This window comes from Halictus rubicundus, chromosome 13, assembly GCF_050948215.1.
Source record: "Halictus rubicundus isolate RS-2024b chromosome 13, iyHalRubi1_principal, whole genome shotgun sequence".
Lineage (NCBI taxonomy): Eukaryota > Metazoa > Arthropoda > Insecta > Hymenoptera > Halictidae > Halictus > Halictus rubicundus.
Window position 1 is genome coordinate 4,564,110 of NC_135161.1, and position 13,608 is coordinate 4,577,717.

At 35.1% G+C, this 13,608-nt stretch overlaps 4 protein-coding genes across 8 annotated transcripts; 3 read left to right on the forward strand and 1 right to left on the reverse strand.

Annotated features, from left to right (window-relative positions):
* The first annotated feature begins 401 nt into the window (after nucleotides 1-401).
* LOC143360413 (presequence protease, mitochondrial) lies at nucleotides 402-4,483 on the forward strand. 2 transcript variants are annotated; one of them, XM_076799216.1, is made up of 3 exons: nucleotides 402-510; nucleotides 1,076-1,123; nucleotides 1,218-4,483. In XM_076799216.1, the coding sequence occupies exon 3, from the start codon at nucleotides 1,238-1,240 to the stop codon at nucleotides 4,343-4,345; it is 3,108 nt and encodes a 1,035-aa protein (XP_076655331.1). In that variant the 5' UTR covers nucleotides 402-510; nucleotides 1,076-1,123; nucleotides 1,218-1,237; the 3' UTR covers nucleotides 4,346-4,483. The 2 variants fall into 2 exon arrangements, with proteins under 2 accessions (XP_076655331.1, XP_076655329.1); XM_076799214.1 differs by having other exon boundaries at nucleotides 451-821.
* Nucleotides 4,484-4,560: 77 nt separating this feature from the next.
* Nucleotides 4,561-6,362, forward strand: LOC143360416 (methyltransferase-like protein 25B). Of its 4 annotated transcripts, none has more exons than XM_076799220.1 (5): nucleotides 4,561-4,775; nucleotides 4,844-5,062; nucleotides 5,147-5,729; nucleotides 5,811-5,945; nucleotides 6,032-6,362. In XM_076799220.1, exons 1-5 carry the CDS (start codon nucleotides 4,569-4,571, stop codon nucleotides 6,277-6,279), a joined length of 1,392 nt encoding a protein of 463 aa, XP_076655335.1. In that variant the 5' UTR covers nucleotides 4,561-4,568; the 3' UTR covers nucleotides 6,280-6,362. The 4 variants fall into 4 exon arrangements, with proteins under 4 accessions (XP_076655335.1, XP_076655337.1, XP_076655336.1 ...); XM_076799222.1 differs by having other exon boundaries at nucleotides 4,639-4,775; nucleotides 4,830-5,062; XM_076799221.1 differs by having other exon boundaries at nucleotides 4,641-4,779.
* On the reverse strand, nucleotides 5,625-8,433 carry Med8 (mediator complex subunit 8). Its single transcript, XM_076799224.1, has 6 exons — nucleotides 8,262-8,433; nucleotides 7,888-8,133; nucleotides 6,941-7,111; nucleotides 6,734-6,851; nucleotides 6,570-6,642; nucleotides 5,625-5,758 (listed from the first exon to the last, which is right to left on the reverse strand). Exons 1-6 carry the CDS (start codon nucleotides 8,424-8,426, stop codon nucleotides 5,752-5,754), a joined length of 780 nt encoding a protein of 259 aa, XP_076655339.1. The 5' UTR covers nucleotides 8,427-8,433; the 3' UTR covers nucleotides 5,625-5,751.
* A 1,271-nt stretch (nucleotides 8,434-9,704) lies between these two features.
* On the forward strand, nucleotides 9,705-13,063 carry LOC143360269 (cell division cycle 5-like protein). Its single transcript, XM_076798968.1, has 10 exons — nucleotides 9,705-9,864; nucleotides 9,948-10,213; nucleotides 10,292-10,422; nucleotides 10,490-10,992; nucleotides 11,067-11,241; nucleotides 11,312-11,746; nucleotides 11,827-11,945; nucleotides 12,022-12,180; nucleotides 12,261-12,542; nucleotides 12,631-13,063. The coding sequence occupies exons 1-10, from the start codon at nucleotides 9,820-9,822 to the stop codon at nucleotides 12,844-12,846; spliced, it is 2,331 nt and encodes a 776-aa protein (XP_076655083.1). The 5' UTR covers nucleotides 9,705-9,819; the 3' UTR covers nucleotides 12,847-13,063.
* The last annotated feature ends 545 nt before the right edge of the window (nucleotides 13,064-13,608 follow it).

Consider the following 13,608-nt stretch of genomic DNA (forward strand, 5'->3'; position numbering starts at 1 on the left):
CGCTTGTCCATTGAATTACAGCTTTGATAGAGCCGATACGAAAAACAGCATTCCCATCTATGTTCAGATACTTCGTGGCGTGGAACAATCGAAATTATACTAAAATCCAAACGTATCCGAAAATTATCACCGAACAGCATAAACGACTTTTATTTGCAAATGATGTTGACTCATTTCCTGTAGCGACAGGATTTTACGTTGTTTTTAAATTATTAACAATTACAGCTGACCAATAGTAGCGCGCGCGTGCGCGCTCGCTACCACGAACAAGGTGGATATGTATGAAAATAATACGTGTACAATTTTATTATTAAATTTGTTAAGATAAATTTGTATAAATTTAATTGGATGATAGAGCCTAATTTTATCATTAGTGGCATTTATATTATTTATTGTATGTAATAGAATTTCTAAGAAGTTTAACTGTCGTTGTGATTCCGTCCATATGATTTCCTCAAGACGTGCAATATTTTGTCATACATAGGCGCGATAATATGTGGATAATTATTGGTTTGTATAATGAAAAATAGATACATTTTTAGGAATCTTTAATAAATTAATGCGATCGTTTTATTTGTGATAATACTGTCAATATAAGTGCGCATGTAATCATATAAATACAGAGAAAATTTAACTCTGATTTTATGTAGTTTTATAGCTGAAAAATATCACGATTAGAATTCACAATAATTAATACTAACTGGTATCATATTCTAACGAATCTTTGTACTTAATATTCATGTTAATGTTTGTTAAATAATATTTGTCTTTGATTTAATTATTTGCAACGTGACCGAAGTATAAAAAAAAAGGAATCACAGGTTTGTACTACAAAAATATTTCTTAAAAATTAATTTCTATTAATGTAGAGACACGTCATTATTCAAAATTTTAATTGATTATTAAAAATAACTAAACATTTATTTATAACTTTAAGGTATAGAAAGAAATAGTTTCGTGAATTCAAATAGAGGTTAGCGGCCAAAAATTCTTGATACTAAATAATTGTTTTTATTGAACATATTACGATATTTATTATAAAAAATAAATAATTATCTTCAAATATTCGTTCCAGGGCGGATATAACGTAAATTGTTACCCATATATTTAACATTTTATTTTGGTGAGTTTTACTTCATAATAATAGAATATATTATTTTAAAAAATTGGAATGCTATTGGATTTAACAAATGTTTTTATCACATAATTTTTTGTAGGTACTATATACTATAGAACTATGCTGAGGATCTCGAATTTATCTAGAAAATTTTGTTCCCGCCCAACGGGATTAAAATTGTTCTCAAAATCCTGTAATAGTAATTTTGCAAGAAGTATAACAACTGGCCCCACATACTATAAAATAAATGCAGCCCTTCAGGAGTTTAATAAATACCAAAAAGGACAGATTATTAATGGTTTCATAGTGGATGAAATTGCAAATGTAGACGAGATACAATTGACCGCAGTGCGATTAACTCATTTGGGCAGTGGAGCTCAATACTTGCATTTAGCCAGAGACGACAGTAACAATGTCTTTTCCGTTGGATTTCGCACAACTCCAAAGGAGTCTACAGGATTACCTCATATTTTGGAGCACATCACTCTTTGCGGCAGCGAGAGATATCCATGCAGGGATCCATTCTTTAGAATGCTGAGGCGATCGCTAGCTACCTTTATGAATGCTATGACGGGACCTGATTACACTATATATCCGTTTTCGACGCAAAACTTAAAGGATTATCAAAATTTGCAATCTGTATATCTGGATTCGGTGTTTAAACCGAATTTGCGAGAACTTGATTTCAGACAAGAGGGTTGGAGATTGGAGCATACAGATGTTAACGATAAAAATTCACCAATAATATTTAAAGGAGTCGTTTTTAATGAGATGAAAGGCGTTTTCAATGAAAATCAGGCTATTTTAGCCGAACGATTATTGAACCGCATCTTACCTAGTCACACGTACGCGGTCATTTCTGGAGGAGATCCTCTTGTGATTCCTAATCTAAGACACATAGATTTGGTCAATTTTCATGAAACGTATTATCATCCATCGAATAGTAGATTCTATTCGTATGGTAACTTTCCTTTAGAAGATCATTTAAAATTCATTAACGATCGATACTTATTTCTAGTAGGTAAAATTGATACATCTATGTCGGTAGTACCTTCAGAGAAACGTTGGGATAAACCGAGAAAAGAAAATATTTCATGTAGACCAGATCCGATGGCTGCAAATCCCGATCGACAAGGCACTATAGCTATCGGTTACTTGTGCAACGATATAATCGACATACAAAAGACCTTCGAGATGCATGTCTTATCTCAGCTTCTTTTGAGCGGTCCAAACTCAGAATTTTATAAATCGTTGGTCGAATCGAATTTGGGAGTTGCTTTTGGTCCAATGACTGGTTACGATGCTCATTGCAAAGATACCATGTTCGTTTTGAGTTTACTCGGTATTCAGAAAGAAAACTTCGAGAAGATAGAGCACGTCTTTAACGAAACTGTGCAAAAAATCGTTGAAAAGGGTTTTGAGAGAAATCGGATCGAAGCCGTTATACACAGTATCGAACTTAACATAAAACACCAAACTTCAAATTTCGGATTACAATTACTTTTCAATTTAACACCGTTATGGAATCATGACGGAGACCTTATAAGATCGATGAGAATTAATGAGGCAATCAAAGATTTCCGAGAAAAAATGGAAAGAAATCCCAACTATCTTCAAGAATTCGTGAAAGCATACTTCATCGATAACACTCACAAATTTACTCTAACAATGCTTCCGAATGAACAATACGATCATGAACAAACGAAAGCTGAACAGGAATTGTTAGAGTCGAAGTTAAAACAACTTTCCAAGGAAGATTTAGATCAAGTTTATGTTCATGGGCAAACATTGCTTCAAGAACAACAAAAGAAGGAAGATCTGAGTGTTCTTCCTACCTTAAAGATTGAAGATATAAAAACGGACGTAGAACGATGTAACTTCACGGATTCGATAATAGGGGATGTTCCATTACAAATAGCTGTCGAGCCAACCAATAATGTTTGTTACTATCGTGGAGTTCTAAATACACAAGGGCTGAATGCAGAATTAAAAGGTCTATTACCGATTTTCAACAATATTATCACAAAAATGGGCACGGGAAATTACGATTATAGAAACTTTGATGAGATGATACGATTAAAAACTGGAGGTTTACATTTTATGAGTCACGTTGTAGAACATAAGAGTGATCTGTCTCAATACGAGGAAGGAGTAATGATAGAGTCGTATTGTCTGGACCGTAATGTAAACGATATGTGGAAACTATGGTTGGAGGTGTTCAATAATGTGAAATTGTCCGATCTTCGGAGGTTCGAAACGCTGATTAAAACAAGCGCAGCGAATTTGGTAAACGGAATTGCGGATTCCGGGCACATGTACGCAATGAGCTGCGCGGCTAGTTTAGTGTCGCCAGTTACCAAGTTCAAGGAATCTATATCTGGACTACAATATGTCTCTAGGATGAAGAAGATTGCTCAACTGCAGGACTTGAGTTTCATATTCCAGAGAATGCAAGAGATATCTGATCAAATTTTGAATAAACAACACTTGCGATCAGCGATCAATCTATCCGAGTCTAATAAGGACAACATCTTAAATAGTATCGAGGAATTCTATAAATCGTTAAAGGGTACACCTAAAGATCCATATGTTTATACACACGATCAGAATGTTGAAACGGAAGAGAATGCTACGCATTATGTATTACCATACACGGTGAATTATGTAGCAAAAGCAATTTTGACCGTTCCATATACAGACTCCGATTACGCACCTTTGCAAGTGCTTACGAAATTAATCACGTCAGTTTATTTACACCCAGAAATTCGTGAAAAGGGTGGCGCTTATGGGGGTGGTGCAAAATTATCGCCCGATGGAGTCTTCACATTTTACTCGTACAGAGACCCCAATTCTACTCGCACATTAGATTTATTCGATAAAACGTACGACTTCTTATCAAAGTACTCAATCTCTCAAAGTGATATTGATGAAGCAAAATTAGGTGTGTTCCAACGTATAGACGTCCCAATTCCTCCGAGTAATCGCGGCATGATTAAATTCACGCATAACATCACAGACGACGATATCCAAAAATATAGACAACAATTGAAAGCTGTAACTGAAGACCAGCTCATGCACGTTGTCAAAAAATATTTAGAGCCTGGCCAGAAAGATGTTAGAGTGGGTCGTGCACTGATTGGGCCAGATAATCAGGATTTATTGAATAGACATTCGGAAAACTGGATAATTCAAAATCAAGACGAAGATGCTCAAGCGAGAGCAATCTAATGAGCATTCTGTGAATTTACATACTTCGTTGAAGTTACTCGCTATCATTAATTTATTGTTACATACGTTGTAGGATAATCTTAAGAGACGTTATTTGGTCGATGTAATTTGCATACAATAAATTATTTTTAAAAAGTTTACGACACTAAATATTGTAGAAATTCCATCTGTGGTTGACACGTAAAAGGCAATATTAAGAATTTGTTGTTCTTTTTTATATTAGATGGCGCATGTAGATAAATGTACAGAACATAAATATTTCGTGGATGCATTGAATTTGTTTTTTGAGACACAATGGCTTTACAATACACCTGTCACGGATTTGTTAACGAAGGGATTACTTGATTCGTTCCCGAGAGAGTGGTCGAATAATTTAGAGACGTTAGAGAATCAAGAGCTCAATGACTTCGTTGTGAAAAAAACAACAAATGTTGGTAAATAAATAGATCAAATTAAAAATGAGTCTGCTCATCGATATGCACAGTATTTCATTTTTAGTCTCAGTGGCCGAACGAATTGAAAGTTTTCGTCGAAAAATGCAAATATATCGACCGATTGCCAACTATGAGTACAGAATTATTTACAAAATTACCAAAAAAGTTCCAATTAGGGCTTAATGATAAAAAACAACACGAGATAGTGCATATGGCACATTTCGTGCATATGCAATGCGCACCGCTTAAAATCAAAACAATCGTCGATCTCGGTGCTGGTCTGGTAAGATGAACATGTATATACCAAAATGAATTAAGTGTGAAGTATTTATCGTTTTTAATTTTCCACATAACATGTACATTTCAGGGATACATATGCCAACTTCTCTATTATCTGTATGGTTACCAAGTTCTGGGATTAGAAAAGAATCAGGAAAATGTGAATAATGCTAAACGTAGGCAAGCAAAAATGTATCCCGAGTCATCGGAGCACGTTAAATATAGTTGTTGCGATTTAACGTGCGATTCGATTGAAACGATCGAAACAATTTTGTACAATGAATTTCAAACAAATTCGGATGTATGTTTGATCGGTCTGCACGCTTGCGGAGATCTTAGTATAAGCGCATCAAAAATATTTCGTGACATGGATGCAGCTCGGATTTTTGTTATGATCTCCTGTTGCTACCATAAACTTTCGCTATCAAACGACGTTAATGCGAATGCACTGACTGATAGACAATATTTTAATAATTTCCCATTATCCACTTGTTTCAAGGGTGTAATCGATGAGAATAATTTTGATATCGGTTGTTTCTTGAGGCAACCATTCTTACGATTAGCCTGCCAAGAATCGGCAGAGAGATGGACGAACATGTCCACCGAGAGTCACAATAAACATTCCTTCTATGTGCTTGCAAGAGCTCTTCTCCAATTGTATGCAACTCAAAGTACGTACGTGCATATTTGCTCTTAAGTTCTGTAATGCAATATGCGATCAACAATTATTTATGAAACGAAACATCTTTCAGATGACTTTTTTCTTAAAAAACGTACTCAGAAAGCAACAAGAAAGTCACAGTGTTCAAACTTTGAATCTTACATCAGGGACTCGTTAAACAGATACACTTTACAAACACGAGAAGAAGCAGACGGAGAGCAGCAAGGTAACGTTAATATCTTTTCCAAGTTTTATAAAAATTTTATATTGTATCAGGAATATCCTGTAGATTATTCAATTTATTTTCTTTAGATGTGCGATTTAGTGCTGAAGTGCATGAGAAAAATATGATAAAACTATGGGAGATGCATCGCGACAAACTGAAGATGGTAGAAATGTATACTGCTCTACAATTAATTCTACAAGCATCAGCAGAGTCCCTGCTTCTTCAGGATAGATTATGTTGGATGCAAGAACATGGTTTAGAAGCAATGATTATCCCAGTTACAAATAGACGATTATCTCCACGATCATACGCAATCGTATCTTGGAAAAACTAAGAAATAAATACGAATTTGTTTCATTCATAAACACGATTTGCTATTTTTCTCCGTAAGATGTATAAAATACAAATTTGTGAGCGAACATATTACATTCTTTTATTACAAATATTATACATAAAGAAGGTACTCCTTAAGTATAATTTCAGATAAAAATTGAGATCAAACACTAAATATTGTTTAAAAAATGTTTTCTCAAATACTTGCAATATTTTGCAGGTATAAGAGAAGTTAGAATTATAATAATTTTAACCATCTTAAGAATAAGTTTGTTAGAATATGTACATTACCTATATGGATGAATTTGTGATGCTGCTTTAATGTTAGTTTTAATTGCACTTGGAGCTTTGTTCATTTGACCCACTGTAAATATAGAAAAAGTATTCGATATTAACAGAAATATATAGATGATTAAAAATCATATATAAATATAGCGAGTGCATTTATATCTTACTAGGTGGATTTCCTAGAGATCCTTGTCCTGAAGCTTGTTGTTGACTTCCTGGTCTACCTACCATCATCCCACTAGGAACAGAATTAACACCAGACTGAACCATTTGGACAGTATCGGACTGAAATAAATAAGAACACGTGTTACAAAAAATATATGCAAATACACAGTCAAATAAATAAGTAAATAAGTACTACCAATAAGATTTACCTTCAAACTTTTACCCATACCAACAGCTGCTACAAGAGCGTGAGTATCTGCTGTGCTACTAGTCTGAGCTTGAGTTGCTCTAGACCCAGCTTCGCTTTCCCATTCTTCTCGTGCTTTATTCGCTATATCCCATATATGGCTAATAACTTTGGTATATTGTGCCACTTGTTTCTGAAATATATGTAATTCAAACTATATTATAAATGATACAAAACATTTCAAGTGTTCCACTCGCTAAATGGACCGATTATAAAATGATTACTCTAAACTACCAGAGGAAACTATACACTATGTATCTTTAATTTTTTCTATTACACAAATATTAGACATAAATAAAATGATTAACAATCATTTCCTCTAATAGCGTCAAATTAATTGGTACATTCTATCTATTTAATTAAAAATAAAGTCACTTCAAGAAGAATAACATGAAAGATGATATTTCTAATTGATAAAAAATTATATTCCAAGAGAAAATATTCCGTTTCGTAGAACTGTAGGATACAGAAAATATTTTTAAAAACATCCTCAAAATAGTGAAATTATTTTATACTACTATATTATGTAAAATGATGTTTTTCTTAGTTTCAGTCCAAAGCGAATGGAACTAATAGAAGCTGAAAGCTAGCTGATAGTAGCTTACATTGCAGTCCTAGTTGTTGTATAGTTAGCACATTAACAGAGAAATAGAACATCTTAAGTTATCCTTAAGCTTCTACAATAAGACATTACAGATGTAGAATAGTATCTGTGTCTCTTAAAGTGTTCGAACAAGAGTATTATAGTCAGAATTTAAAGAATGTTTCATCGAATCTTTACATTTAACTGTATTATTATGAAAGATAAGGAAATTTTAGTCAAAAGTATTTTGTTACTAATTTTTATAAATAAATATATATATATAAAACATAGGAAACATATACATATATAATAAACATATGTCTTACATGCGACGTTTCATAATTTAAATTTGCAGCTTTTGCTTCAAGCTGTATCATCTTTTGCTCAGCTTGAGGTTCCACTTTGGTTCGCAGATAATCCGGTACCAAATCATGAGCAAACGTAGAAATTCTACCTTCTGTCAATCGATATAATTCTTCGTCTTTCTCTGGACACAATCGTAGAGGTAAAACTGTTAGATTTCTTAAGTTCGGTGCCTTATCATGTCCCAGAATCTTTGAAAGACTGGTTAACTACAATTTATTTCCAATAGAATTAGTCATTGTCAGTACGATTTAAGCATCGTTACATTAATTTGAAATCAGGCAGACAAATACAAACTTAAGGTATATTTCTAACTGTTTTGTGTAACTTTACTTACATGTCCCGAAATAAGTGCGAAATTATCAAGAAAATTAGGCCAATTCAGTGTCTCGTACTCGTGTTCTAATTTGAATATCATGGAAGCTATGGACGTTTTCAGGTCATTTATTCTTAAAATAATCGCCTCCAATGCAGAATCTAATTGCTTTTCTTCTCGTTGCATTTTAAACCTTGAAATTTAAACGCAAGTATATGATCGTCGTAATTACATAGCACAATGTTCAGTTAGCACAACATTTCTATTGAAAATTTGTTTACATGTCTAATTTTATGGAAATAGACTACTTACTATATTACGCTGATTACAAGTGGTTGTAGTAAATATTAAATTGCTCCGCTTGTGTACTTGTGTATGATGGATGCATTCGTCACTATCACCGGCAACTATGTTCGCGACGGAGGATTATTTGGTACATTCATTATAATCATTTGTGTTCACTGCACTCTGATAATTGTAGGTCATCTAAATAGTAACAATTCGTAACACTTGAACAGCCTACGAAATCACGGAGTATACTAGAGAAGAGTGTAACGAAAACAGCTAACCATATTCAAAGCTGCCTGCGCACTGCTGCGCATTGATACCAGTTGATTGATTGGGACCAGGGAGGGCAATCTCCCATGTATAATGTGTGGACATTAGCAGTGCCACCTAGACCCATTCCCTCCTGACCTCAACTAAAAGCTATATATATAGCTATACGATTCTACAAACATTCACATACGCATATACACATACACATATATCTACTGTACAGTACGATTACTACATAAATTTAGAAGTAAACTTATATAAAAAAAAAGGATATAATATAATAAAAGGATATAATATGTTTTGCAACAATACATTATTTTTACAATATTTTATTTCAAAACATAATAATACATAATTATACATGTAACAGATAATTACATATAATATCAAACTAATACAAATGATAATATCTTCATCCACTTATTTTGTACACTCTTTACACTTGCTGCTGCACTGCTCTGCACCTCACTATCCTAAAACAAACTTAAAAAAATTTTATAATTAATGCACAAAGTAAAATTCGAAAAATAAGCTCAGAAATAAGTTCACCGAGTTCGCTCAATTTTGAAAAATTATTTCTAAAATTGATTCGACACTGAGCAAAGTTTTTTTCAATATTTTTTCAATATTTCCTGGGCTTATTACTCGAATTTTCAATACACTTAAATTTTTGTCTTATTAAAACAATATGAAGAAGGTTTTGAAGGTTATAATATCACAGTCCGCAACGAGTCACACGATCATTCATGCCATGCAGCAGTGGTTTTGGCAGGAATAGTAGCGTCCAATAGCAGGAAAGATTGGAACATCAGTCACGTCCAATCACGTTTAATCATGTGATGGCTGTGAACGTGGTGCCATCTAAGCTCATTCCCTCGCAAGTGAACTAAGCGGTCCAAGGTCATACATAAGAGTTTCCTCCCCCTGCAATCAATCTCTCTCTTGTATCAGCCTTCGTCGGTCAACGGAACTTGTACAATTGTTTGTTTTCTATCATACGACAATAAAAAATACATAAAAGATGCCGCGTATTATGATAAAGGGCGGTGTTTGGCGGAACACGGAGGTAAGAAGAAAACAATTTCTAACCTAGAATTTACATTTTGATTATAAAACATATTTCCTTCATTTGATGTGGTGTGTTTATAGGATGAAATCCTGAAAGCCGCTGTGATGAAATATGGCAAAAACCAATGGAGTAGGATTGCATCACTGTTGCATAGAAAATCTGCCAAACAATGTAAAGCACGATGGTTCGAATGGTTGGATCCAAGTATCAAGAAGACCGAATGGAGCAGAGAAGAAGACGAGAAGTTATTACATCTTGCTAAATTGATGCCGACACAATGGAGAACCATTGCACCAATTATCGGACGTACTGCAGCTCAATGTTTAGAGCGTTATGAATATTTACTGTAAGCTATCTATACAATCGTGGATAATTTTAGTAGAATTTAAATTCGCTATTGTATTCAATACGTTTTCTTTATCAGCGATCAAGCTCAGAAGAAAGAAGAAGGAGATGATGCAGCAGATGACCCTCGTAAACTCAAACCAGGAGAAATTGATCCAAATCCAGAAACAAAACCCGCTAGACCCGATCCTAAAGACATGGACGAAGATGGTAGAATCTATTTTATAAACCATTACTTCTTTTTCCATGTGAGATGTATAAAAGTGGTTATTTTTAGAATTGGAGATGCTGTCCGAGGCACGTGCTAGGCTTGCGAATACTCAGGGCAAAAAGGCAAAGCGTAAAGCCAGGGAGAAGCAACTGGAAGAAGCTCGCAGATTGGCTGCCCTACAAAAGCGCAGAGAATTGAGGGCTGCTGGTATTACGGTCGCGCAGAAAAATAAACGGAAACGCGGGGTTAATTACAACTCCGAAATTCCGTTCGAGAAGCGGCCTGCAACTGGATTCTACGATACGTTCAACGAGCATGTGGATCCACTGGCTATCGACTTCTCTAGAATGAGACAACAACATTTAGACGGGGAATTGAGGCAAGAGAAGGAAGAAATGGAACGTAGGATAGACAAGCAAAAATTAAAACAGCGCAAAGAGAATGATATTCCAATGGGAATGCTTAATAATGAGGAGCCGATAAAGAAAAGAAGTAAACTGGTTCTGCCAGAGCCACAGATATCTGACCAAGAATTACAACAAGTTGTTAAGCTTGGAAGAGCGTCAGAGGTATAGTCTAAAATTACACATGCACTTGAACTTATGAAGTGTACAGCTATTTAAATGTCGGCCTTTTATAACAGGTAGCCCGTGAAGTTGCGACTGAAAGTGGAATAACATTATCGGACAGTTTACTGGCCGATTATTCTTTACCGACAAACGCGGCTGTAACTCCTCGTACTCCAGCTGCTACAGATAGAATTCTTCAAGAAGCCCAGAACGTTATGGCTCTTACTCATGTTGATACTCCACTGAAAGGTGCGTGAGGTGTTTTATCCGAAGATGATACACGTTGAAGATACTAACGCTTTGACTTTTTCATTTATAGGCGGGCTAAATACTCCGTTAACGAATTCGGACTTCACCGGTGTCGTCCCTACTACAAACGCCGTGGCGACTCCGAACACAATTTTGGCTACACCTTTCCGTTCGCAACGCAGCGACGGGACTCCGGCGAATTCGTTCAACACACCGACGTCTATACGAACGCAAAACGGAGTTTTGGCTACCACGCCTGTCCGCGACAAGCTCAGCATCAATCCGGACGAAAATCTGGATGGATCGGAAACACCATTGATTCAGAAACAAGTTAAAGAACAATTGCGCGCCGGACTCAGCTCTCTTCCAACGCCGCGCAACGATTACGAGATAGTAGTCCCCGAAGGGGAAACGAGAGATGAAAATGCATCCACACCTGCAACCGAAATCGTTGAAGATCAAGCTGACATAGATGCCAGGCAACAGCAAGAATTAATGGAGCAGAGTGCGTAACGATATGGATGGAAACACTTTCGTATCTAATACAAAATAGTTTGTTCGGAATGATTGTATTATACTTTGCAGGGAAGAGGGAACTGTCGCGTAGATCGCAAGTCATACAGCGAGACTTGCCACGGCCGATTGACGTGAACATGAACATTTTGAGGCCGTTTGTGGATACTTCGTTGACAGACTTACAAAGAGTGCGGTCACATAGAATTTATTATTGTCTAATATAGGTGCTATACAGAGTTATTGTTAATGGGTATTTGATTTTAGGCCGAGGAGCTGATTAAAAGAGAAATGATCACGATGATGCAATACGATTCACTGCAGAATCCATTTCAACAGAATCGTAAAGGTGCCTCGAGTTCGGTAGCCCAAGCGTATTTAGAACAGCATCCGTACATTAATTTTGAGGAAGAAGAGCTTACTTCTGTAAGTGTAGAAGTACAGGGTGCTCCATTTGAAGTTTTAGGAAAAAATATTTTTAATTATTAAACACGTATCCGATTTAGGCGAAGAAACTCTTGATCGACGAGATGTCGGTTGTGAAGGAAGGTATGGCGCACGGAGAGCTTAGTTTGGATTCCTACACGACTGTGTGGGAGGAATGCTTGTCCCAGATTTTGTATCTGGAAACTCAGAAACGTTATACGCGAGCAACGCTGGCTTCAAAGAAAGACCGAGTGGAAGCATGCGAGAGAAAATTAGAAGAAAATCGGATGCACATGACTGGGGAAGCCAAGCGAGCCGCCAGAATGGAAAAGAAATTGAAAGTTCTCACTGGAGGGTATCAGGTATTCAGACTCGTGTTGCTATAAAAAATTAGAATTAAATGTCAATATCAAATTTAGTTGCTCACTCGTATAATTTTCCAAATTATAGACTAGAGCACAAGTATTAACGAAACAGCTACACGATTTGTGGGAGCAAATAGAGCAGGCGCATCTAGAACTTTCGACGTTTACATTCTTGCAAACGCAGGAAGAAGCGGCGGTGCCAAGACGAGTGAATGCACTTATGGAAGACGTTAACAGACAAACAGAGCGAGAACGCGTGTTGCAAGTACGATACGCGCAATTACAAGATCAGTTGCAATAATGTTAAATACATATATAATATAATGACTGTACTTGCCAGAAAGTATATATAATAATTGTATATAAATAAAAGCAATTGTGCATGACTGATGATTCAGTATTTCTGGACTGAACAAATTTAATGTGAATATAATTTATTGTACGCAAAAAGTTAATTAAAATAATATAGCTGTTAAGTGAAGAAAAGTATAAAAAATAAATCTTGAAACCAACTTTTACTTCAGCATTATTGTTCATTTTAAACTGAACCACTGATTTGGTAAAATTCATTATTACCTTTAAGTAGTAACTGTTCATTTCGTTTGGTTTTCGTAGAAAAAGTGAAGTATAATCTATATTAAATTACTTGCTTTATTTAAATGAGTAGAAACGGATTTGTATATAAAATATATTATGTTCCTATAACTTTAAGTAATCGTATAATTAATAGTAAATATACCTTAGGTCTGAATAAAATTATTTATTCGACAAAGATACTTTTTTTATTCGAACCTTCGAATAACGAATAAAGTTAAAGTATCTTTTATTGGAATCGTTATTTAAATAATTTGTTATCTAAATAGTACCCAACTATGTCTGGAAGTAGCGCATTCGATTCCCGGTTCAGCGAGGCGCACATTTTGCTATAACTTTTGAACTAAAAAAGATATCAAAGTGAAATTTAAACTGAAAAAATTAAAAAGAATCGGGTTTAATGGTATTTACTGAAATATATTTTGTATTTTTAAATAATTCTTTTTGTTTTTTAAATTTAATTACCCTG